This window comes from Mchenga conophoros, linkage group LG20 (assembly GCF_057382185.1).
Source record: "Mchenga conophoros isolate Kocher_MC1m ecotype Shallow Benthic linkage group LG20, M_conophoros_male_GT1.1, whole genome shotgun sequence".
Classification (NCBI taxonomy): Eukaryota; Metazoa; Chordata; class Actinopteri; order Cichliformes; family Cichlidae; genus Mchenga; species Mchenga conophoros.
Window position 1 is genome coordinate 18,889,698 of NC_140545.1, and position 27,091 is coordinate 18,916,788.

The window sequence follows — 27,091 nt, forward strand, 5'->3', positions numbered from 1 at the left end:
TTTGTAATCTCTTAAATAGATCGATGCCTGATGTCCGGTCCTTGAAGACGTCATTGGTCACACACACACACACACACACACACACACACACACACACACACACACACACACACACACACACACTTTGGTATTAACTTTATAGTTGATAATTTCTCTTTATTTACTTTTACACATACATACACATTTTAATAGGGCAAGAAATTACACTAGTTGCATGTAAAGGCTGCATGCAGGTACTGTCAATGTCCCAAAGGCAGAAAACTGTTCTGTTGGTGTACACTTGCTTTAGGGCAAAACAAAAGAAACAGAGCAAATGGATGAAAAAGCATATATTTGCCCTAAAAAACAAACACCCCCCCCCCCCCCAAAAAAACCCCCCCCCAAAAAAAAAAAAAAACCCCAAACAAAACAGGGTTATTACAGCAGCATCATTTGGCAACACAAACAGTATACAACCGTGGACAATTAAATCACATCTACTGTGATGTTTCTTCTTTGTCACTGCTTCTAGTTCAAAATGATAATTTCATTCTGCTCACACTTCTGAAAGCACAACATTTAATGGAAGTGAAAAAATGTTACTCCACACATACTGCACAGTGCTAAACTTTCAAATTGGCTTTGTTAAAGGAAGAGCCAAACACCAAACACAAAGATGTTGTGATGTCCGTGAGAAGCTGGGACTAGAAATCAGCTCAAAAAATATCTAATAAATAAAAATCTAATAAAGTTGCATGTTCTTTACTTTAGCTAGTCTAAGCTCAACTGTGTGGCTCTAGTCTTTTTTTTTTCTGCAATTCTGCTAAATGGTGCAGGTGAAGCAAACCATTTCTAAAAGTTTCTAAATGTTCTTCTAATCAGAGAGCATCAGAAAGCAAACAAACAGTGAATGTTTGCTCTTAACAAGTACTCTGTGAGTATCCAAAACCTGCTGTATCTTATTATTCACTGCTACTGCTTAACAAAGGCCCAACTGTGCAGCTGTCCTCTGTCATTTTACAAGTCGGAGCAACAATGACCAGCTGTTTTAAAGAGACTAAAAATAAATAAATAAATAATAACAATCAAAGTGTTCTGACATATCAAGACATGGACCAGACTTCTGGGGGGCAGTGTCCACTAATGTCTGGCCCCAGATCCTTTAAGGTAAGACTGAGCTTGCTCCGATTAGACTCTGGAGGCTGGGTCAACATCCTTTTGTCTTTCCTCAGACGTTCGTTGTTATGGTGGAAATGCTGTCTCACTCAAGTGTGTGTGGTTTATCTATAACAATGTGTAAGCAGGTGGGACATATCAAAGTAAAGCCTTACATCTGCAACAGCAAGAGTGGCTTAATCTGACAACGTCACAAGAAAAAGAATAAAAGGTTATATAAAATCTCCTATTATTTAACTGCAAAGCAATTTCTGATGTTTTTAGTCATTCGGATGTGTGGTGTCTTATCAGTAGCAATAATAAAGGAAATGCACATCAAATGTCTGTGTGTGTCATCATGACGCAATGGAATATCATGGACTACCATGACCACACACACACACACACACACACACACACACACTTTCCCATTCACTGGTGGAGTGTCTTACTTCTGTATTTGTCCAGTGTTCACATGTATACACAAAATCACATCTATACAGGCGGAAAGTACCAGGTTAAGCAGAATTCCATTAAAGGACAGCGTGACAGAGTTTTTGACAGAAGGTGGTGGGTGTGACCTATCAGTGCTGATGAGCCATCAACAGATGGCCAGTTCATGTTCATTTGCACATTACCACAACTGAACACGGACAAGCTCAACAGACTGATCCTGGCATCACGTCAACACAACTACATGACAACTAATTAGCAGCTCCTTCAACTTATGTCAGATATCCAAACCACGCCTTCTGTTAAAAGTAATGTTAGTATTTCTCTCAGTGACTTCAAATACACCTGTGAGGAACCATTAACAGATGTACAAAACGTTGCTCCGGTGCCACTCTTTCCCTCTGAGGATGTTCCACCTGGTTTTACTTGCTGTGATGAAGATACTGCTGGGTGAACATGTTGAGCTCACTGTCCAGCCAGCCCGCTTTATTCCTGAAAAGGCACAAATGCAAACACACGTTTAAAAAAATAAAAAATAGACAATTATGCAACAAGTTGCATGTTTAAAAGAGACACCTGCAAACAGCATGTGTTGATCAGAAATATAGTCATCCTGAGATCATGCTTGAACATGGCATAGTGCAAAAAACACTCTGACCCTGCTGTGAATGGCTGCACAACTCAGTTTGGAACCTGGCACAGCCTGGTGTAGTTGGTGGACTTCGAGGTTCCAGTTTATGTGCTGCTTTTTCTTTTTGGACCAGAAACATGTTTTCTTTCACTCTCTGCAGTTGTGTTATCAATGTTTTTGCTAAAAACTGGGGGCTGTCTGGGTTTAATGTTGTCAGGAGTTTTATTCACATGCTGCTGTTAATTACATTTCTGTTGCAGGTCTTTTTTTAGTCACACATGTGGGCAAAACTCATGTTTACATCATCATATAAAAGCATAGAATGTGTCCATTTTTAAATGAATTACTTGATGAATCACACCAGCCCTACAAATTTATTTAGTGTGAAGCATGCATCACCAGTTTCACGGGGCTAATGCAAACAACTGTTCATATTCACACCTATGGCCAATTCCAAATCATAAATTAGTCTAATGTGCCTGTCTTTGAACTGTGGTAGCAAGCCCAGATACTGAAGAGAACCCATTTAGGCACAGGGAGGACATGCAAACACCACATAGAAAGACCCCAGCTTGTCAGCAGGTTGGAACCTAGAACTCTTTGAAATAGCTTGTCACCTGTAACCTGTGAACAAAATGTTTAATAATGCCTAGTGTTTTACAAGTTTGACAGTTAACTCGCTCTTTCCACCACTGCAATTTCATTTTAACTGGAAATATGTTGATAGTCAGGACTTTGCTCCTCATCACTCCGCCCAAGACTCTACATTGTAAAGAGAGACACACAGCATGCATGAGCAAAGAGCCACAGTTGAGGTTAGCATTTTTACCGTAGCAGCTTAGCCTTGCTCTGGAGGCTGTCCAGCAGCTCGATCTTGCTGTTCATGTCAGTGATGTCATCTTCAAGATTTTGACGGGTGATGTCTACCTGCTGGCAGAGCTGAGCAAATACCCCAGCCAATTCCCTGTCAACCACACACAGCGTTAGAAAGGCTCGACAATATTCAGTGCTGGATCACAAATATACTTGGCATTCTCTCCTGTAACATTAGTCTAATTATGTGTGCTCACTGCTGGACTTGGTGGCTGCAGTTGGATCCAGTGTAACTGACAATGAGCTGTAGCTTCTCACTGGCGTAATCCACAAACTGCCTCTTAAAGGCTCTTTCTTTGGCCTTGGTGGTCCAGGTGAGCCGCTCATAGATGTAGAGGAGCCCATAAAGGCCCAGTGACAAAGCGATGAGACGCCAGCCCACTGCTTTCCAGATCTACACAGAATGAAAGACCAAGGTCAGGCTGAAACATAGGCTGAGCACTACGTCTACGTTTAATGGTTGGCTATTATGAAATAACAAAAGGCATGAGGAAATAAAATCAGCATTCAAAAAGTTAGTTTGGAATCTTCATAGTGCAAAAATTTGAATAACTCTTTAATAAAAACTATGATAAAATGATGAACTTAATGAGAAAGCCTTTCTGGCAAGTGTTACAGGTGGTGAGTAAACACTATTGCTGTGGTTTTATTGTGCTTTTTGCCAGCACGTAATCAAAAACATCACAGTTCAGATCATTTCAACTCCCATCCCACAACAGGAAAAGCAAGTACTGTCCCATTTTCAGAGCTTTGCAATTCACTCTGTAGAGCATTATAATACATTTGTTGCCCATCACTACCTCTTTGATTCTGGAACACCAAAACAGATCTGTTTCCTTAATATTTCATTCAATTCTAATTGTGTGCGGTGTGTTTGTAGATCCTCACCACTCCACCAACGACAAGAACACCCATGGAAGTACGGGAGGTGAGGGAAGCAAGACCGGTCACCATAGAGACCATCAGCTCCTCCTGGGTCATGGCGCTTTGTGGAAATGGAGGCATGCTGGTGCTGACCGGTGTCAAGGCCATTGGGCGAGGAACCTGTATGGACAACACAGCGAATAACCTCACAAAGCACACGGCCCTGTACAGATCAATCCAGCTCTGGTCTTTTTGTCCTGGTTTTATTCTAGTCATGTCCAACAGTAGGACACAGCTGAAGGTGAAAAGGAAGCTTTCTATATCAATTTAGGTATGTGATTATGCTTTTTGTTTCAGGATTCTATGCATCAAATATGCTTTTTAATTGTATACAATGTTGCTTATGTAGACACTTTGAGGAAGTTTATGCTTCTGGCAATGTTACCTGGTCATTGTAGCCCATGAGAACGCGTCGGGTATTCTTGGGTCCAAGGAAGCGGTTGACCAGCATGGTCCAGCCCAGAGAGAAGTGGAAGCTGATATCTTCTTGAAAGTCACTGCAAAGCTTGTCACAGGCGAGGTCATAACTGAGGCTGAAGCACTGACTTCGAGGCACCAGCTTGTCAACCTGCTCTCTCACGGCACTGGGCAGCAAAGGCTTCAGACCCTCTGCACACATGAACAGAAAACAGCAGCGTCATTGTGAAAATAAATAATTATTTTCTGCTTGGCTTTGAATTACAACACAACAGCAATAACGACAACAACACAATTTTCAAACAATAACTATTCCATATAGCAGGGGTGGGCAACTCCAGGCCTCAAGGGCCAGTGTCCCTGCAGGTTTTAGATGTGTCCTTGATCCAACACAGCTGATTTAAATGGCTAAATTAGCTCCTCAACATGTCCTGAAGTTCTTCAGAGGCCTGGTAACGAACAAATCATTTGATTCAGGTGTGTTGACCCAAGGTGAGATTTAAAACCTGCAGGACACCGGCCCTCGAGGCCTGGAATTGCCCACCCCTGCCATATAGTGTAACTAGTTGCATGCCACAAATACACATGTGTTTGGCAATCATAGCTGAAAACCTCATAGTGGCTTAACGTAAACCAGAGCCTGTTGAAGTAGAAAGGTGGACATATTACCAATCATGTCATTCTGTGTGGTCTGCAGTGCACTGCTGATGGAGGTGGAGCACCTCTCCGACATGTTCTTGCCCAGGCCCTCCTCTATGTGCCGATGGAGTTCCTACAACAAACAATGACAAAGAAATGTTAAAGCATTAGTTTTTTTGAAAGGTTTAACGACAATCCCTTATATAAGATGTCATTACAGACCACAATCTGCATGTCTCTTTCACTGACACCTTTGATTATTGATATACCTTTATTAGTCCCACAAGGGGAAATTGACAACCTTTTTTCTACTGTGTAGGTTCAGGGCCGCTAACAAACATCTAAACTAAATGATGATATGGAAAAAGGTATATTTTATTGGCCGGGCATCCAAAAGAATGTGCGCTGATGGTGTGCATCCTGCCTGAAGTGTCAGATGGTTAACCAGCCGACCATTCCAAAAGCCTCTTTGTACCCATTATCAGGTCTTATTTGACTGCACACTTAAATGGTAAATGGTAACTGAAGTCTTATGATTCTTATGTAGCGCTTTTCTACTCTCCCGCACTCAGGACTCAGGGCTTTATACAACATGCCACATTCACCCATTCACACAAGCACTTCTTCTGTGCTTTTAAGATTCTAACATTAAAAGGTGGATGCATGAGAGAGCAACTTTGGGTTAAAATCTTGATATTTATATCTTAATATCAAAGATATTTGGCATGCAGTCTGGGGGAGCCAGAGTTCAAACCACCAACCTTCCGGTCAGTAGATGACCTGCTCTACCTCCTGAGGCTACACCCCTTCTGAGCTACACTTAAAGAGCTGTATGAATTATTTGGCATTAAATCTGTTTGGACTAGTGTCTACCACCCTCAGACTGACAGGCTGGTGGAGAGGCTGAAAAAGACTTTAAAGTCCATGATTTGAAAGTTCATTCACGAGGATTTACGCAATTGGATCGCTGATTAGACCCTCAGTTGTTTGCTGAGGTACTCCAGGTCACGGGGGTGTTGGACCTGGTTAAGGGAAGCTGGAGGGAAGGTCCAAGCCCAGCTAAAAGCCAGATTTAATACGTCTTGGACCTTAGAGCAAAGCTGCACACACTGGGGATGTTGGTATGTGAAAATCAGCTTCAGGCCCAGGAACGTTAACTTACTGCCAATTCCAGTCTCTGCTCAAGGAGATGGATAGCTCATACAAAGACATCCCGCTCCACTGTGCTGTTAGATGGCTTATCTGTAGAAAGTATCTTGCTGATAGAACTGGACATCTCAACGAGCATAATCTCAAATTGCAGGAATCAGGACAAAATGTTTCAGATATACGCGACAAGTGGGAGGCTTTGGTTCAAAAGCTGGCAGTTTTTTTTCAAGCGATGTTGAAACATTCTGCTACTTCAAATGCCCCAAGGAGCTGTCCACGGTCCTGATATCATCCCTTATATGACCCTGGGATGAAACTGTGGAGTCCAAAGTGAGACCCAGATTGTGACTTTCTGTGGATGGTGGGATGGGGCAAGTGTCAATGTCAGTGAGTAGATTTCCATCTTTTGGAGAAGGGCTTTTGGGGGCCACAACTGACCTGACTAAACATAAAAGGCAAAATGTTTAGAGAGAATTGGCCAAAATGCTGAAAAAGGGGTTGAAGAGTTGCCCAGCGCGTCATAGTTCATGTAGTGAAGGGTCTATAAACATCACAAACAATGTGGTCTGTGCAGCAGGGAAAATGAGTGGGACTGCCCCACTCATATTGTGTGTGTGTGTGTGTGTGTGTGTGTGTGTGTGTGTGTGTGAGTGAGTGAGTGAGTGAGAGAGAGAGAACGGAGAGTTGAAAACAAGTCGCGACCGATGAGAAACGGAAGATGAAGCACGTAAATATAATAACCACTACAGTCATTGCAGAGTGCCTGACGAGCCCAGTTGTAAGTAAGCTGTTAAGAGTCAACTGTACACTGTGTTCGCCGCCTCCGAAACAATAAAGTCCTGTTGGAGCAGCCTTTTAACGCCTCTCTCTGTCTCTCGCTAGCAAAGTTGACCCAGACAGTAAAGCTAACTACCGGCTACCAGCCCGACACGGAACCCGACGTATTAACCAGAGGTCTCTTTACCATGGTTCAGAGTCGTGGACCTGGCCGAGGTAAAAACAGAGTACAAACTGTGTTAGTTCAGTAAGAGAGTCAAACACTAATGTGTACACTCATGTCTGCAAATGATAGCAGAAGTGCTGCCCCGTGTCTGGCCAGAAAGAGAGTACAAATTTGTTTATTTGGTAGTTCAATGAAAGGCTTCAGTTAGCTAAGAGTGAGGGGGAAAAACAATTGTGCTTACTTTTGCAGATTTTTCTTATCATAGAATATTTAAAATAAAGAAAAGCACTACATTTTTGGAAATATTTGTGGATATTTTCTTGGTTTTTCTTTTTGTTCTACTTGATCACTTAAGTGGCCCTCCAATGAGATGACAGTGGCGGCAGCAGCAGCCCACAGCTCCTCTGAGTTTGAGACCCCCTGGTCTATATGGTTCTGTGTCTACTCTCTGACATAGATGTTTCCTGTGTGAAAAAGTGATTGCCCTCTAAATCATCACTGGTTATACCACTCTTTGTCAGCAAGAATTGCAATCAAGTATCTGTGATAACTGGCAATGAGTTTTCCCCATCACTGAAGAGAAATTTTGGCCGACTCTTCTTTGCAGAATTATTTTAATACAGTTATAATGGAGGCATTTTTAGGAATGAATGGGCTGTTTAACGTCATGCCAAAGCATCACAATCAGATTTAAGACCAGAGTTTGACTACACCACTCCAAAACCTTCATTTTGTTTTTCTGGGAAATTCAGAGGTGGACTTGCTTCTGTTTTTCAGATCACTGTTGTGCTGCATAACCCAGGTGGCTTGAGCTTCAGAGCATGAACTGATGGTCAAACATTCTCTTTCAGGATTTTCTGGCAGAGAGTAGAATTCATGGACAATATTGTGCAATTAACATACCTTGATGTACTTTCACTACACCTGAAAAGTTTATTCTGTTCATCTGGACGTAGCATTGTCAGTAGGAGAAATATTTCATCACTCATTCAAGTTTGCATAATGACTGGAACTAGCACCAGTGGTGAACAATGGGCTGTGAGGTCAGTTCCTTAATGATTGACCAGGGAGGATATGAAAAAAATGATAGGTTAGCCTTGTTAGACTGTGAGATTTCCATCAGTAATAGGGTACATTTAAAAGTTGACGTGTACTGGAGACCAAAGCATACGGATCAGTATTTAGAGTTTGACTCTCATCATCCACTGGAGCACAAACTGGGTGCCCTCAGGATGCTACAACACACAACGAATAGCATCCTCACAGACACAGCGGCCAGGGAAGCAGAAGAACGTCATATCGAGAAGGCCCTGAGTAAATGTAAAAGTCTAAGAATATGCTAAAGTTAAACTCACATTTTTGTAGACCTTGAGCACCACTGGTGATGGATGGAAGTCCATATGGAAGTCGTCCACCAGCACATGGAGCTTCCTGATTTCCTCTGCCATGGCATTAGAAACCTAAAAGAACAACCACCCTCTTTTTAGCTGAATCCACATAAACCAGGACAGTCACACTGTGCCAGAATTCACCTGTCTCTCCACCTCCTCAGTAATCTTCTTGATCTTGGACTTGCAGTCCATGGTCAGTAGATCCAACTGCTTGTCGATGAACTCTAATCGGTCCTGACGGTCCTCTTTGGTCTCCAAACAATAGACTCTACACACCAACCCACACAGCTTTTTAAGTTTAAAATGAAAGTCTATTAAAGATGGAGATGTGCTGCACACATGGGTCTTAATCACAATGAAAACCATTTATGGGAATTCTTTCCCCAGGCACTCTGTGGCTAAAAGAGGAGGGCAATGCTTTTTGGGGGTCTGTGGTTTAAAGTCTCAGCATATACAAATACTGCTTTTAATCACAGACTCACCTCTGCTCCTGTGCAGCAATGTATACCGAATCCATAATGTGACGCAGGGCTTCAGAGATCTGCTTGGCCCTCACTGTATGCTGCTCAAATTTGGTCTTCACTGCAGACTGTGATATACACTCCTAAATACAGCAGACAGACAGCAATTCAGATATCAAATCAAGAAAAATGACAGAATGCAACTGAATGACCCTGGATCTGATGGAATTGAAGGTAAATTTCCAGCTTTAAATCACAAATGTAGTTAGACTAAGTTACATAATCTGCATAAGAATATTTTTTTTATTTCAACGGGACAATGCGCATTAATTAACATGATAGTCGTTATTTACAGATAGGGATATATAATCATGTATAATACCCCATACCCCAGTCCTGTCTATTCTGATTGTAATAACAGAACCGAAGTAAAAACATAAAAATCCTGAAATCTATTAAAGTATGACATCAAGTGGACCAGTATAGCAAAAGCAGTAATGGTGCACTTGGAAAAATAAATCTGTTGGGCATTTTTATTGGCCTTCAGACAATAATTCTGATTGCTACAGTCACAGACAGGACAGTGAAAAAAATAAATAAAAATACAATGACATGATGAGTGCAGGCACAGAAAGCTCTATGTGAAAGCTAATTTACACCATGGAGCCCTGCTTTCAAAAACTGGCATAGATAAAACTCTATGTAGCTGGATTTATGAAATAAGTGCTTTTTATAACATGTTTAGCGCCATCTTTTTCCAGTACAAAATGTGACATCCCAGAGTTTGTTGGTTGGTTGGTTGCGGTCAATAAGAACAGTAAAACTAAAAAACAGTTTAAGAGGATAACTGTTGTGCTGTCCCTGGCTACAACAATGGATTTTATGGTAACAAATCAAGAATATCTGCTTTCTCCGTCTCCCCCTTTACCAGTAATTGACTCTGTGTTGTTTGGCTAGCTGCACTGAGAAAGTAAAATGCATCTGTTGGTCATAATGTTCGGGTTTGTAAAACACTTTATGAATGAGTACTGTGGACGAGACTGTTTCAAGTTGGGTGACAGGTGGTTCACCAGACCGACAAGCTGGAGTCAGAAACTCTGATTTTTACACCATCTTACTACCAAGCCGTGCAAGCAGCTGATGGGATCAGGTTAATGCATGTGAATCACACCAGAAACATAACACAATCTGGAACCCTATCAGTATATCTGCAAGAAAAATAGCTAGAAAACGGAGGCTCAGGGGAAGAGATACCACCCTTTGTGGAAACCTCCCCCCCCTCACATCACCTCACTGACTGGATTACTTTATATTAAAATTAATAAAACAAAAGCAAAGCCCAAATTTAAGTGTAGGAAAGTATAAGGTGGACATTTTTTGAATATATTTTCCCACTGACATACAGATGGATGTTAGGATTTCCAATTGTGCGTTTCACATAGATGTATGAAATTTCACATGTTTGAATCATATGTAGCATACCGATTCAAACATACAGAAATTAGATCAAATCTCATTTCTAGTTTTGAGGATCTTACCTCGAAACGCCGTTCAAAGTTCTGGAACTCAAACATTCTGGCCTGAAATCCTTCAGCAAGAGCGCCACCTGAAACAGCACAGGAGTGAGAATGTGTGCTACAGTGGGTTTCACACTTTTTATCACCTCACTTTAAAGTCTATTCAAACTCAAAAAACTATACAGATCACATACAACTTTTACGTGGCACAAGAATTCTGTGTTTTTTTTAATCTATTTAAACACAAAGAATAAGCCAAATTAAACATTTTCTAATACTTATCAGTAATCTAATAATTAAGTAATATAAATATATCCATTTATTTTTATATTAAAAAATAAATTCCCCCCTCGGCCCTCCGGGCAGTCTATCCTTCAAGCTTGGGGCCTCTACCAGAGGCCTGGGAGCTTGAAGGTCCTACACAGTATCTAGGACGGTGTTCCTCTGGACGGAGTTCTTGGATGTTGTTCCTGAGATCTGCTGGAGCCACTCGCCTAGCTTGTAGGTCATTGCACCAAGTGCTCCAATTACCACTGGGACCACTGTTACCCCTCACCCTCCACCTCTTCTCTGAACCCTCGGTACTTCTCCTGCTTCTCATGTTCCTTCTTCCTGATGTTGCTTTCATTCGGTATAGCCATCTGGCTATCTTGGTTAGCCATTACCAATTTGTCCATTTGTATCTGGAAATCTAACAGGATCTTAGCTCGGACATTCTTCAACGCCGTCGGGTGGTGACCTCGGGACTTGTACACTATGCCGGCCACTTGGTTATGGCGCTCTATGTATGTCCTGCCTGCTAGCATCTTGCACCCTGCTGTTATGCGCTGGATTGTCTCATGAGCATCTCTACACAGCCTGCACCTGGGGTCTTACCTGGTCAATTTCTTGATCATAAAGAGCAGATTGTAACCATGATCATGACCATTGATCAATAATTAGTGATCAAAGATCATTATGGACCTGGCAGTCATAGGCTACGTACATACATACACGGATTTTCGAAAACTGAGATTTTCCATTTTCGTTTTTAAAAAAAAAAAAAAAAAAAAAAAAAAAAAAAATCTCCATCCACATGTAAACGCCAAAAACAAAGTTAAACGCTCTGAAGAACATGCCAATCCATGCCATCCTAACCATGTAGAAGTGTTGGCCAATCAGAAGTCAAGAAGTCTGGGAGGGAAAGAGTAAACCGGGTTTTGTACGTTCATAAACTCTCAAGTACTTCTGAAAAGTTTGTGTTTTTCTGAAAAGGCAGCTAATTTTGCGTTACTTTTCAAGTGCCGTCATCATTTCAAATGTTAATAACTAAAGACAGTATTTTGGCTGGTGTAGACTCACAACTTAGGAATGAAAAAAAATGTATACAACATACATAAATTTAATTTAAAAGAAATTACATTTATTTAAAACCAATTTGCGTTGTGAGAGCGTCTGTATTGAATGTAGAAGCCACGTCCGAAGTTCACTCTGATGCCTCTGTCTTTGTAAATGGAGGGACAGTAACTGTGTGTGTGTATATGTAAGCGTGTAAAAACTGCAGATAGTAAGATTAACAGCGACAGTATTTTTTTATTCTAGAAATTTCTCTCATGTAAACAACAACGTGGCATCACAGCGTGACGCCACGTTATTTCCATTTAAATGAAAAATCTCAGTTTTTAAAAATACCCGTGTATGTATTCCGATTCACAAGGTCCTGAATCGATTCGATCCTCGATTCGATTCAATTTAATTCAATTCAATTTGAATCTGGGAAATTTTGCCTCAGACAGTCAGAAATATTATAATTCAGATCGGTACATTTACATATTTTTGTATCTATAAAAAGGAAGCTGACACTTTCCAGACTTTATCAAAGGTGTAAGCATCACAGCAGATGCCTTTGTGTCAAAGTAGCTGAAGATAAAACAGAAAAACATGAAGGCGACTTTCCTGGCCTGGGATTTTATAAAAATACTCTGCAGTACATCAAAAACAAAATAAAACCATTAATCAACATATGAACATTACCTCTGAAGTTACAGCGGTTTTATTAGAGACACGGCTAAGCGTTTTGCATTTTGCATAATTTTAAAAAGTTTAAATTTGTTCAGAAGCCTATTGAACGGCAGAAATGAGGCTCTCTTTTGGAAGTAAGTGAAAGGAAAAAAACAGCAGCCGACAGCGCTGTAAACAACTTGTGCGTAATAAGAAAGCGAATAATACAGAAAAAAGAGATTTTAGACTGGAAACTGTTCTTGAAGTACAGAGAGAGCAAGAGAGAGAGAGAGAGAGCTGTGCATGAAGTGTGGTGGAAGCAAAACAGCAAAAGTCAGAGTGAATTCATGACGATGTTTATGTGAAGCGTAGTTTGGATCTTCTTTTGCTGCTGGTTCGGTCAATATTGTTTGGAGAGAGATAAAACTAACACCTTTAGAATCAGCGCAAAATGGGCATAAACACAAAGTGTGGACCCGCTGAAACATCAGAATCAGTGAGCTGTCGGTTTTCAGCCCCGACCGTGTCTGTGCCGTCGGGTGAGAAAGGCGACATCTCACTGATTCTGATCCGCAGGTCCGCGCTTTGTGTTTAAGTCTTTGTGCAGAATCCGTGTACCTGCTCTCATTTAAAGCTGTTTTAGCTGTTTGGTGGTTTTCGAAATTTTGTGATTCTGGCATTTCGGGCAAAATTAATTTATATTAAAAAAATCGATTCAGGATTTTAATGAATCGATATCACGTTATCCAAGCCAGAATCGATTTTAATCGATAAATCGATTATCAAAACCCACCCCTACTATGACTGCCAGGTTCATAACGGTCTTTGATCACTGGTTATTGATCGGTGGTCATGATCATGGTTACAATCTGCATTTTATGATCAAGTTTTCCGTGACTGAAAGCACAGTTTACGTGTGGACGAAAGGCCCAAACGCATAGAAGAATCTGCGTTTTCAAAAATATCTGTGTATGTGTGGACATAGCCATAGAAACCTATGTATGCAGAGGTGCTGTGCGTGTGATATTTTATTTATATACTAAAGTCAATTGCACTTTTAGTCCACCAGATGGTGCTGTTGAGGTTTAGTGAGTGAGCAGAGCTGAGTGCTGCATAAAGAAAGAAGCTGGTAAAAACACAAACAGAGCCATTGGAGAAACAAACAGCACACAATTCAACACACAGGCTTTCCAAAGAGTGGCGTATGAAAGTAAAATATTTAGAGGATACTAAATCATGTTTAAGACAGGGATGTGACCCCATCCCACCTTTTTTTCTCCACTGACAAAACTAACAGCATGCTACAAGGAAGTCAAAGGTAAAGTTGAAGTTTTAAATGGACATTGCATGTACATTACAGACTTCGTATTTATGACTAGACTTGTTAATGTTACATTGTTACTGGTCAAGCCTACTATGTTATAGACTGGTTGTTATATAGCGCTTTTATATTCGAGCACTCAAAGCAATTAACACAACACGCCTCATTCAGCCATTCATACAAGGACTTTTCTTTCTACACGAAGTACATTTTTTCTAACATTAACACTCCAATAAATGCACCAGAGAGAAACTTGGGGTTTAGTAGTACTCCTAAGGATACTTTGGCATGCAGAATGGAGATGGGAACAGCTTTTCTGATTAGATAAATGACCTCCTCTACCTCCTTAGCTACAGACACTCACAAATGGCTGTGTGGCACCATGATGGGATCAATAACCTTGTCACATGGCTGTAAAGAAAAGCAGAAAATGTTTTCTGGCCTTGCTTACCTTCCACTCTGTCTCCTGCATGCACAAAACATCTACCTTCATCCTGTCCATCACATCAGTCATGGTCCTTACATTTAAAGTACCCACTCCTCCACAATCCTGCCTTTTCTCCTCTCTCACCGTCTCATCTTCAGCCAACAGTAGCCCAGTACCTACCAGCCTTCCACTGGCCAACAGCACCAGAGGCAGTCAACAACTTGGGCCCCGATCGATCTAGTACAATCTTATCATTGTACAGAGCTTGTCAAGGAACTTTTTTTGCTGCGTATTTCAAAATTCAAACCTTTCCAGAGTTTTGATTGCGCAGACTGGTTCCCTCACCTGCTTCAGGCATTCCTTGAGCCTTTTGCACACGAGCCTGAAGTACTTCCTTGGCAGAAACGAAGAATATACGGTCACCAGCCTGGGCTCGGTCCACTACACCCAATTCATCCACCAGAAAATTAGTGCAACGGTTCATATGCTGCCCACGGACCTGGTTGAGCAAGAACACACTTAAATTAGCAAGAATCACAAAGGCAAAGCCTACCAGAACAAAGCTTTCTTTGGATGAGGAAGTGATGCCACATTGAGATTTATACATTTACGGTATTAAGAAAAATTAAATAGAAACGTTTCATAAACTCTCTTAGAAACTTCTAATACAAGGCAAAGAGGACACACTGCAGCATCAGACTAACACATTATTAAAAAAATGAATCTTTAGACAGGTATTGAGAGTTTTGAGGTGATTTCTCCTGGAACAGTGCCCTTTAGTGTGTAACCAACAAGCCACAATAAGGACCATCTTAAGGTTTGTAGTACCTCCTGACAGCTAATACGCATTCATGCACACACAACTTTAACAAAGTCATCATCGTGTCTTTAAATTTGCCCACCACAGCAACAAGGACACCTCTTTAGCTGTTAGGAGACCAAAATGTCCCATGTGAGACATCAAATGGTAAATGCTAAACTGAAGTGGACACTCTTGCTAGTGTTACAACAGCCATAAAGAAGTACTTTGTGTATACACCATAACTGACCTCCTCCATATATTCAGGTTCTGAGGCAGAAGCATCCCAGCGGTTGTTGAGGATGAAAATGTTGGGACTGGAAAGTCGCTCATTGACCTTGTGAAAGAAGGACTTCTCCTGCAGGATGAAAATGTACCAATGTTTGGAGAAAAAAAAAAGGAATCCGTGAATGAGAAAATGCAAATGGTTGGCAAAAAAAAAAAAAAAAAAAAGTTAGATTCACATTTCTTTATACTCAAACCACCATTATTGAGGGAGGCACTGTTACTCTGAATGAGACCCATCAGGACAGAAATCTTTCATCATAAGAAAAAGAACCCTTTGAAATACTTTGGATTCATCTGTGATGACCTTTCCTGATGGCAACTATAGAATTATTCTTCTGTCAAAGGTCATGTGCCAAAAAAAAACAAAAACAAAACAACAATCCAAGTAAATAATTTCAAGGTAGTATGTTTTCATTGGCACTCATACAATTAAATTCCTGCTTCCAAACAGTCAAAAGGGAGTTCATTTGAGCAAGCAAGATTCAGCTGTGAGCACCAACAGCTACCCACAAGAGCATCAAACTGCAGCAGTGTGCAAAAACCAGGCTTCTTTGTGCACAAAGCTGCAGAGTTCTACGCATGTCAGTTGTTGAATTTATTTGTGTTGGCGGTAAAGCATGAATACCTGTCCCTGTTAAAAGAAATTATTTGTCTGGATTATGTTTTCTCCTCACACGACTTTTGACAGGGAAAACACCATATAAGCAAAATGTTCCCAATGCACAGCAGTGTCACACAATCCCCTCACTCAGATTGTTTTGACATGTCATCAACAGTCCTGTTTGAACCTCATCTCTTCATGCAGTTCTTACCGTTTGCATCAGCGTGGATTCAGAGTTTGCCACAAGAACAAACACATCAGCATCCAGACAGAACTTGTCGATCCAGCTGTCGAGCTCTGTGGTAACATCAATCCCTGGGCTTGAGATGCAAACATGATGTTAAACAACAGAATCAGAGTCCTCGCCAAGTCAGCACAGCCACTTTCATTAAAAAGAAAATTTAAATCCAATATCAAATACTCTTATAGTGAAGCAGAAATACGGTTTGGGACATTTTTGTGAGACAAGCCTCGGTCTCACTCTGCTTCAAGTCAGCCAACATCTTTCCATAAAGTCAGCCACCTACAGTAACGAAGCCGCCACCTTGTTTGCCCAGCTTTTCCCTTTAGGGGTCGCCACAGCATCTGCCTTCATCTCACACTATCCCAGAATCCTCCTCTGTCACACCAACACTCTGCATCTCCTCCTCTGCAGTTACCCTTAGCACTACAGCTGAACTTCCCCAGAGCTTGTCTCAACTCCTTTCTGAACTCTGAACAACGTTCTTGCTACTTCAGCTTCCAGCATTTAACTCTTGCCTCTGCCTTCACTCACTTTGGAGATCAAAAGAGGTTCCTGACTTCCAAAGTCATCCCACAGACTAGCATGATGCCATCCACATTATCCTCTCTAACTGTTAAACATTTCTCCTGAAAAAACTACCCAGGCTACTTGTGTTCACAGCTGTCTTACACTGTATCACTGTATATAATGCTACTGTTGGCACTGTAAGGCATAGATTCAGATTGGCAGAGTGGCAGTGTGCCATCAATGAGAGTAGCTCATTCTTTATTTTTGCATTAATAAATGCTGCTGTCTGTGAGCTGCAATCAGTCATCCATTCTTTTTTTCTGCATCATCACAAATTTCCCTCATATCCTGTGATATAAATTTGAGGCTCTGATATCCCACCCCTGGTTCGGTCAACTTCCCAAATGTCTCAGGAAGAAAAACTAGGATCAAAAGCTGGAGGTGACCTTTTTAGTGCTCCTCCATAGAGAGTACACTTCCCTCTACCTCAGCAGGAGCAAAAGCATGTTAAACTTCTTCTTGCATCCTGGTTTTCACTTGTCTGATGCTCTTTGGCCCTACAGGTCCTTCAGTCACAGCTTCTGTCAAAGTCCCATAACAACAATGTACTTCAACATGCACTGACTGTGTCTCTGTCTGTCACCTCTCTCTGGCAAACATTAAATGTGCTATGACACCGTTTTACACAGGAAAAGCTGATGTCACGAGGATTCCCAGGCATCGACATTAAGAACAAAAAGAAGAAAACCCATAGATGATGTAGTAGCTCATCACTGATCCAACACAGTTCGCAGGTTGGTCCCAATAACCTGACAAATATGACCCCGACCATCAGGTGATCTCGGGGTGGCTGTAGCTCAGGTGGTAGAGTAGGTCATCCACTGATCGGAAGGTTGGTGGTTCGATTCCTGGCTTCCCCTAGTCTACATGCCAAATATCCCTGGGTAAGATACTAATCCTCAATTGCTCTCCAATGCATCCATCGGAGTATGAATGTTAGCTATGAAGCACTTAGAAAGATGTGCATTCACCCATTCGTACAAGCACAAGTTGTGTAAAGTGCTTTAAGTGCACAGATGAGTAGAAAAGCGAAGCAGCCTTTCATATATGCAACCTGCTGAGTGTTACCTAATTAAAACAGAATGAAGCTCTGCTGTAAAGCTATAGGGTTGCAAACTGTTTTCAAGCATTCAGTTGATAATGCAGAAATCTTTGTGTATTCCTAGTGCTACTGAGTCTGTTACACCGTTTATAGCTAGGGTTGCAAAATTCCCGGAATTTTCAAAGATGGAAACTTTCCATGGGAATTAACGGGAATTTATGGGAATAAAGTGGGAATTTTCAAAATTGAAGGTTGGCTCTTCTTAGGGAACTTAAATATAGTTGAGCAAAGTATATTTTAGCATAATATTGACAAAAACAAACAAATGCAATTCAAATACACTTGAATATCCATGCCATTCCTTAATCACATGTACAGAGCACAAGCTTGCTGCATGGCTATTGAGACCACCTACTGGCACTGTGCATGCCTCCATCACATGTACACATGGACCACACTTTTGAGCCTGAAGGACAAAGAGTATTAAAGGCACACATTTGAGCCTGTGGACTTAACAAGTGAGGTAAGTTTTGATGATATTATGGGAAAATATATTCATTAAATGTTTAAATTGTGAATATCACATAAAATGTATTAATCTGGTAGATAGCAATCTGATAAGATGCTAAATAAAATGCTAGCATCTGTTAGATGCTAAATAAGCCATAGCTAGTATAACATAAAGAAGATGCTAGCTTCCTCATTTGGCTGTTTTGTTTTGAAGATCATTCCAGTTGTTTAGCTAGCCTTACTATTTATATCTGTTTATTATCATATTGCAATTGTATTATTACGATCTCTTGCATTGCATTAGCATTTTTACAAGCTCTTGTTTTATTTTACAGAAAAATGCCATGTGCGCCATCTGATGTGTGGAGACATTTTACACCAGCTAATGTACAAGGGAAATCTGTATATATGTGTAAGTATTGTGATAAGACCTACGTGAAGAATGCCACAAAAATGCAGCAGCACATTGCAAAGTGCAAAAAAATTCCTCAAGGCCCAACACATGCAGCAGCCAGGAGGTTCCACTCAAGGGGAAAATGAATCTGTTTCAGCTGTATCAGAATCAGATACCCACTCATCAGCTCCTGGTCCCTCTGGCATCAGAGGATTCTTTGATTTTATGGATGACACTAGCCAGAAAAACGCAGATGAGTGTTTTGCTCGTGCAGTCTATGCAGCTGGCTCACCCCTGATGCTGACATCCAATGTGTACTGGAAGAGATTTTTGAATGTTCTCCGACCAGCATACATTCCCCCAACCAGACATGCATTGTCTACTCATCTACTGGATGAAGAGTTCAGTCGAGTTCAAGAAAAGGTGAAACAGACCATTAACCAAGCTGACTGTATTTCAGTCATCTCTGATAGATGGTCCAATATCAGGGGACAAGGAATTATTAACTACATAATCACCACTCCTCAGCCTGTGTTCTACAAGAGTGTAGACACAAAGGAAAACGGACACACAGGCCAATACATTGCAGATGAGCTAAAAGTGATCATCAATGACCTTGGACCAGATAAGGTTTTTGCACTGGTCACTGACAATGCAGCCAACATGAAGGTTGCCTGGGCACATGTGGAGGAGACCTACCCACATATAACTACTATTGGCTGTGCTGCCCATACACTAAACCTTCTCCTAAAAGACATAATGGCACTAAAAACAATGGACACTCTGAATAAGAGAGTGAAGCAAGTTCTGAAATATGTTAAAGGCAAACAAGTAACATCCGCTACATTTCTGTCAAAGCAAAAGGAAAAGAACAAGAGTACTACACTGAAGCTTCCCAGCATAACGCGATGGGGTGGTGTTGTTATCATGTTTGACAGCCTTCTGGAGGGAAAGGAGTCTCTGCAAGAGATGGCCATATCCCAGTCTGTAGGCATCGACAGTGACATCAAGAAGGTCATCTTGGATGATGTGTTCTGGGAAAGAGTATCTAGCAGTCGGAAAACCCTCAAACCTATTGCAGCAGCAATAGCGAAGATAGAGGGGGATGGTGCCATCTTGTCAGATGTCCAGTGCCTTTTTGCAAAACTCAAAGAAGAAATCCAGACAATTCTGCCCACTCCCCTACTACTGAAAGGAGAGGAAACGGCTGTGGTCAAGTCATTGGAACAGCGGAGGGAGTTCTGCATGAAGCCAGTGCATGCAGCATACATGCTGGACCCCAAATATGACAAGGGCATACTTTCTGGGGAAGAGATCAACGGTGCCTATGCGGTCATTACAGCCATGTCTGACCACCTGGGTCTCGATAAAGGCAAAGTTCTAGGCAGTTTGGCAAAGTATCGAACAAAGCAAGGCCTTTGGAAAGGGGATGGAATATGGCAGTCATGCCAGCACATATCTGCAGCCACCTGGTGGAAGGGACTATGTGAATCTGAGGCCCTTGCACCTGTAGCCTCCATCCTCCTCCAAATCCCACCATCATCAGCCGCCTCCGAGCGCAACTGGTCACCGTTTGGGAACACCCACACAAAGGTTCGCAACAGGCTCACAAATGTGAGAGTGGAAAAGCTGGTCGGCATTCAGGCAAACCTACGGCTCTTTGAGCCTGACACAGAGCCATCCTCAACAAGGCTGGAAAGTGACACTGAAGAGGAAGACTCAGAGTTGGATGCTGAAGAAGTGGACATGTTGTTGGATGATGATGAGGTCCAGGAAGAGTCTATTGACTGAGCAAAAATGAGAAAAGAGGATTGCTTGAAGGAAGATTTGCATGTTTAATGGGACGTTTTGGAGGATAAGTGGCATTTTTCATTTAACCTTTTGAATGGGACTTTGTGGAGATTTTTGGACAGGGGGCAATTTTGAATGAGCGGGGTTAGGGGATGGTAATATTGAACTCAACATTTCTGTTTTTATTCATCCATGAAACAAGTTATTGAAACGTGTTCTATTCTACTGTACTTACAAATAAATCTGTTGAAATATCTGTTGAAAACATTTTGCATGGAGGTTTTCTTATGATTTCTGTTTATATTTATGCTTGGAAATAATATATTCCCAGTTAGTTCTCCTAAATTCCCATTAATTTCCATAATTCCCATTATTTCCATGGAAAGTTTCCAATATGGAATATTTCCAAAATTCCCAAGCTTAACTTACCATGGAAATTTACCGGAAATTTTCCGCCCCTTTGCAACCCTATTTATAGCTACCACAACGCAGACTGATCAGTTACATCTATAGGCCATTCATGACCATTAATAACTGTTCAGTCAGTTCATTTCGCTGTGGTGTTCTTTATTAGGCTATGCCAGAGTTAGAATTGAGCACACCGAGTAACCATTGAAAATTGAAATGGATCAAATTTAAAAGTCATGCATGCAGCTGTCACGCTAGAACAGGGGTGGGCAATTCCAGGCCTCGAGGGCCGGTGTCCTGCAGGTTTTAGATCTCACCTTGGGTCAACACACCTGAATCACATGATTAGTTCATTACCAGGCCTCTGGAGAACTTCAAGACATGCTGAGGAGGTCATTTAGCCATTTAAATCAGCTGTGTTGGATCAAGGACACAACTAAAAAACCTGCAGGACACAGGCCCTCGAGGCCTGGAGTTGCCCACCCCTGCGCTAAAATAAAGCTTAGATTTCAAGGGGGCAGCTAAATAAATATAAAACAGCTTCTGTGTTTGACTGAGGCTGCTTGGAGAGGTCGTCAGCCTTAGCTAAAGCTCTGATTTGTTTTTTAGCGTACTGCTGTCTTCATATTGTGCTTTGCTTGCAGAGATTTAATCCAAATTCTTTGAATGACATGTTTATATGTGATGCAATCTCAAAATCTGACTTCAGAAATACTATTCTTATATTGCTTAACTTCACAACTTTACTACAAGGTATAGACTCCACAGGATGCTCTCAAGTTTGTTAGTTGTGAGAAAAGCAAGGCAAAGCTTTTCAGGTCTGTTATAACCCCTGTCCCAGCTTCTTTTTAAACAGGTCGGTGGCTTCAAATTCAGATAGAACATATATTTTAAAAGAACACATTTCTCAGTTTTCCAACTCTGACACCTTGTCTTTGGACTATTACACACACAATTCAAATGATTTCCAAATCACTGCAATTTGATTTACATTTTCAGTGGGACCACACATTTTCTGGAAATGGAACTGGACTTTAAAAATGGCCTCAACTACTTGCAAGACCCCTAGAATTATTCCACAAAACATGTATCTGACCTGTCCACCAGCACTAGATCATCCCTGAGCAGAGCACACTTGGCCTTAGGCCACATGACACAAACAAGGCTGCCAGCATCCAGATCTTCATCCTGGTGGAGAGCATGGGCCAGCTGGTTCACTGTCTGGAACCACAGACAACATAAGAGTCAGATATGAAGCTTCCTTTCCACACAGAGTCGACTTCGTCGGCTTTGCTCACCTTTATGTTCTTCCTCTCCTCAGAGCCTCCAGTGAGGATGAAGGCCTCATTCCCATCTGTGCCCTCCACCCTCAGAAAGCAGTTGGTAGTGTGTCCTATCCCAGATGGCAGAACCTTGTCACACAGCATGGCATTGATTACTGAGCTCTTCCCATTACTGGTCCTGAAGAACACGTAGCAAAGCTGTGATCAGCATCTCACACAATTCTACTTCGAGTCATGAAATAAACTCGCACTTATTTTAAGTGTACATACCTTCCAAAGAAAACCACCTTCATATGCCGGCGGGCTAGAACTTCTCCAATGCCGGTCACCTTGGCAAGATAACCCTGGACCTCCTGGACCTGCTCCTCCGTGGCAACCGGGTCTAGCTCTTCACTTTTGTATGCCTCTAATATGTCAAAGTCATCAGGCGGAGGTTAGCTTTTCATGCTGAAAGTTATCATATTCATTCAAAGTGATTTATGCCACGTTCTCAAGATCAAAACACAGACCTTCAATGACAAAAAAGGCCTGACTGAGGAAGAAATAGTATGACGCTGGACAGATCACCTCATTCAAACTCTGTGAGCACTGATGGCTGTAGCATGAACAACAGAACACACACTCAAAACACACTAAGCAACCAGCCACAGATTATCAGAGGTTTTGGTTCAGGCGTGCGGGGGTGGAGGTGGGGGGGTGGGGTAATCTGACAAAGAAGATCTTTGAGATCTTTTTTGTCTTTGTCCAGACATGTGCTTGCGTTCAACATGATCTTACTGCGTTAATTGGATTTCCTGTGTTGTGTAGTGCCGTATCAGAATCAGAAAGGGGTTTATTGCCAAATGTTGAGCAGGTTTACAACATTAGGAAATTGCTGCGGTGCTTCAGTGCAAACATAGTGTCATAAATAGCACTTAAATAGACATGAAAAAATAAAAGTAGGAATAAGAATTAAAAGTGTATATCAGGCTTGTGCTGATAAATTTTCCCTGTGAACTTCAGTGTGCCTCGACTATAAGCCACAGCTCATCGTCTGCAGGATGTAGCACACTCACATAATTCAGTGTGAAACAGACTAGGGTTACGACTATCGATTATTTTAGTAATCCATCGGTTAATAGAGTAATCGGATAAGAAACACTTTTTTTTTTTTTTTTTTTTTTTAATTAATGAGTCTAGTCCCCCCCGCCCCCTCGGGATTTTGGGGTCTGATGCTTAGGTCATAAACATGACACAGTTGATCGATCAATCAATCAATCAATCATCGATCCAAATGCATTTGAAAACTGAAGAATGTGCTACTTCTGTGGCCAGCTGACCTTAATGAATGCAAGGGTCCCTGTTGTCTTTTTGTGTCTCCAAGTAATGTTCTGACTGTACTACGTGCCCACAGCAGGCTTAAAGCGTCTCTATGACAAAAAGCATGCAGGCTGCTGTCATGCTATCTGTACTGCGGGGAAATAAAATAACAACAGTCTATCCCAGCTGACAGCACAAAGGTTACCTGGGACTGGCCAGCGCATGGTAGCAGGATCAAAGATACAAGCTGGGAAAGCACTGCAACACTGATAGCGGTTTGGACAGAGTCCAGAAAAATATCAATTCAAGCAAGACTCTTTACATTTGTGACTTTTACGTGTAGTAAAGTGGTAAGAGTGTGTGTTCGGTGTTGTAGTACCTTCCAGGAAGGAAGCACTCTCCTTGATGTAAGCCCCCAGCTGCTCAAAGATCCCGTTGATCTTCTTCTTTGCTGTGACAAAATGTTTAAGCGGTGATGCGTTCACTTCCGCCATGATTCTTTTTTCCTTCTTGCTATGAAATGGGTTGGTGCTGAGTCGTGGAAATACCAGAGACATGGCACTAGAGAGATAAAACATCACAGACACGCCCAGTATGTTTAGCAAAAGCGACACATTATTCAGTGCAAGCACATTTACTTTCTTACTGCAAACTGGACTGACAAGCTGTCTGAAATAGGAATTCGGCCAATACTCGTCTAATAGTGCACTGCATGCTAGCCAGGGGTAGCCTTAAAAGACCATTTCATTGGTGACAGCCTATTATTTGTTGTAAACGAAAACTGTTATCTTTACAATTATCATTATCACACTCTCTCACACCATTTTTCTAATAAAGAAACCAAAACAACCGTTGAGGCATGGCTTATTGTTAATAAAGTCTTAACATTTATTACCAAACATCTTCATTCATATCAATAATCTGTCAATTTTCTTACTCTAGGCATCTTTCCTCCCAAACATTTGACATAGAGAGGTCATTCCACATCGAATCAACCTGACAGCAATGGACTGATTTAGGCAACAGGCTGGGCAGAAAATAAATCTAATTAAATTTTTCTCTTCAACCAGCAAGGGAATCCACAATTTTCAATCTAGAGCCATCATTTGATCCTCAAATTGTAGGAAAATGTGTCCCCTTTCCCACAAGGTGCTCCTCAAAGGCAACAGATGTATACTTTTTGATCTGGAGGTATTTGAATGAAAGGAGTGCCATTTCAGTGCTTGATGCAGTTCTATTATATTTAGATTGGTTTAAGAAAAGCAGAAAGCAGCTGTTTTTCACTCTCTCTCTCTTTGAATACATTTTCACAGCACAGAACACACATGTAATGCCACTGTTTTGCACATGTCTCAACTCTGTATATTTTTATATATTTTATTTATTGTTTACTCTATTTAATTTGTAAAATATGTGTATACACACACACACACACACACACACACAGAGAAAAATATTTAGTATACACATCCAGAAATGCATATACTATTATATTTATTAGTTTCAGATGTAGCCATTCTTGTATTTTGCTTGTTTACATTATTGTATTTTGCACAACTCTGTTGCTTGTGAAGCTCATACACAAGAATTTCACTCACATGTACTGTACCAATGTACCTGCACATGTGATGTGACAATAAAAGTGATTTGATTTGATTTGATGTAGAGCAACTTCTTCTCTTGATCTCTAAAGCAAGAAGATACCATTTACAGTCTGGGTCTTATAAGCCTTTAAGTGCCAAGCCAAATAATGTTGTCACTATGGTAACTTTGCTGATGTTCTGACAGCTGATTATCTGATTTATTTAAATATTATCATTGGCCAACACTCTGCTCTGAGTGTTTTTAAGCACAGCCTTGTTTCCCTCTCTCAGACTAATGGCTCCTAAATGTAAAAAAAGACCAAATTAAAGGGTCATCTTCAGAAGGAAGAGGATGGCTACACAGTCCGTGTCTATCCTGGGACAAGGAGTAAAAGTACTTGGGCGTCCACATCCACAACAGGGTGAAGTGGATGACCAACAAAAGCCTGGAAACAAGAACGGAATGAGAAGCCCCTATTTGCTAAGAAGCCGATATCCTTCGACATGGGCAGCAATATGATGGAGATTACCTGTCAGTCAGTTGTGGTAAGCTTACTGTACTTTTTCTTTGCCGTCGTCTGCTGGGGCAACAGCATCAGAGCTGGTAAAAGTAACACACTGAATAAACTTACTAGGAAGGCTGGCTCTGTGATTTTAGAACCTAAATAAACAAGCAATATAACAAACAGCAAAATACCTAACATCTGAAATGTATTTTCAAAAGTTACAAATAAACTTTGGATGAAGCATAGTACAAATAATAATAAGTTAAAATAAAGAAGATTAAAAAAAAAAAAAAAGAGTGCCCACTGTGAAAGACTGTAGCAGTCACTGACCTCACAACTGCTATATCTAAATCAGAAACAAATTATCAGCCTCGAACCACAAATGAACACTAAGCAAGTTTCTTTTATCATTTTTAGCGGCACCCCCGCTATGTGAGTGCGGGTTTATGAGAATACCGACAAAGATGGCACTGCAGATCTATGAAAGCTTCACCTCATCCATGCAGAGTCAAAACCAGCTAAACATGCTGGTTGCGCTCCGTCACCGCCCCTGCGACCTTTCACACAGTGCTGAAGATAATATTGCAGCAGTGCCATCAAGCTCTTCTTAATGCTGCTTTTAATATAAACACAAATAAAATAGAAACACTCGGCACGTTGCGCCAAGTTCTTTTAACACTGACGCTTTCCTCATCTTTGTGCAAGCTAATCTATGTCATCAAGTACTCCGGCTGCACAATCTCTGATTAAGCTTCTGTTTCTCATATGTTCCTCCATCTTTGTTCTTGACCATGACACAAAGTCCTGTTAACAGTCTGGAGTAGCTGCTCAAGGATAAATTACGAGCTACGAGCTGACCTGTCAACCAACTTCGATAGGAGCTAAGGCTAGCTTCACTAACGACTTGCTAAGTCAAAGCCGTGGGTGTGCCTTACCGTGGATGGAGTCGTTCTTCACAAACAGTCCTCTTACATTGTGCCCCCGAGGCTTCTGAATACTCTACAAGTCACCGAGCTCCCCACGACCCCACACACCTGTACGTTATACTGATAACTCAAGTTAGCTGCTACTGCAAGGGGCGTCTCCGCGTGTTCCAAGGACCTTAAAGCACTGACTTTGACTGCGTTGGTTTTTAGTAAACCCCAAAGACGTCAAACAGTATACTTTAAAGGTTGATCTTTATATAGTTTCCCAGCGCACACTACGTTCCAGCATTGTGTCGACTATTCCGTTTACTATCTGCGCGACCCGCTCTCTTCTTTAGTGTCAATGGCAAACAGCTCTAAGGTGGAATACCGCCACCTGCTGGATTGGAGAACAGCTGCTGCAGCCAGGTCCTCTTGCCTCTGGTGGCACGAAGTAGCAGGGGCGTGGCTTTTAGCTGATGCTTCCTGCTACCCATGAACAAAAATATTTGTGCTTACAGTATTTTGTGCTCTTTTCATAAAGTCTGTAAGTTTGAATGAGTCGTCAGTACTATATTTTAGAAAAAGAAATAACATCAACCAGAGACAGT

At 41.3% G+C, this 27,091-nt stretch overlaps 1 protein-coding gene across 1 annotated transcript; it reads right to left on the reverse strand.

The window, feature by feature from the left end:
• Window positions 1-380: 380 nt before the first annotated feature.
• mfn2 (mitofusin 2) lies at window positions 381-26,883 on the reverse strand. Its single transcript, XM_085258924.1, has 18 exons — window positions 26,511-26,883; window positions 23,866-24,047; window positions 22,458-22,593; window positions 22,203-22,365; window positions 22,001-22,125; window positions 16,160-16,268; window positions 15,310-15,417; window positions 14,606-14,759; window positions 10,554-10,621; window positions 9,037-9,158; window positions 8,696-8,822; window positions 8,519-8,623; window positions 5,102-5,204; window positions 4,401-4,624; window positions 3,980-4,135; window positions 3,289-3,485; window positions 3,048-3,182; window positions 381-2,079 (listed from the first exon to the last, which is right to left on the reverse strand). Exons 2-18 carry the CDS (start codon window positions 24,041-24,043, stop codon window positions 2,010-2,012), a joined length of 2,280 nt encoding a protein of 759 aa, XP_085115050.1. The 5' UTR covers window positions 24,044-24,047; window positions 26,511-26,883; the 3' UTR covers window positions 381-2,009.
• Between the last annotated feature and the right edge of the window lie 208 nt (window positions 26,884-27,091).

Excerpts from the sequence above, each read along its gene's own strand:
- mfn2 (XM_085258924.1), bottom strand. The coding sequence starts at position 24,043 with ATGTCTCTGGTATTTCCACGACTCAGCACCAACCCATTTCATAGCAAG. Across the intron at positions 22,366-22,457 it reads AAGGTGGTTTTCTTTGGAAG|GACCAGTAATGGGAAGAGCT; the intron begins GTATGTACACTT and ends CGTGTTCTTCAG. Across the intron at positions 22,126-22,202 it reads AGGAGAGGAAGAACATAAAG|ACAGTGAACCAGCTGGCCCA; the intron begins GTGAGCAAAGCC and ends CTGTGGTTCCAG.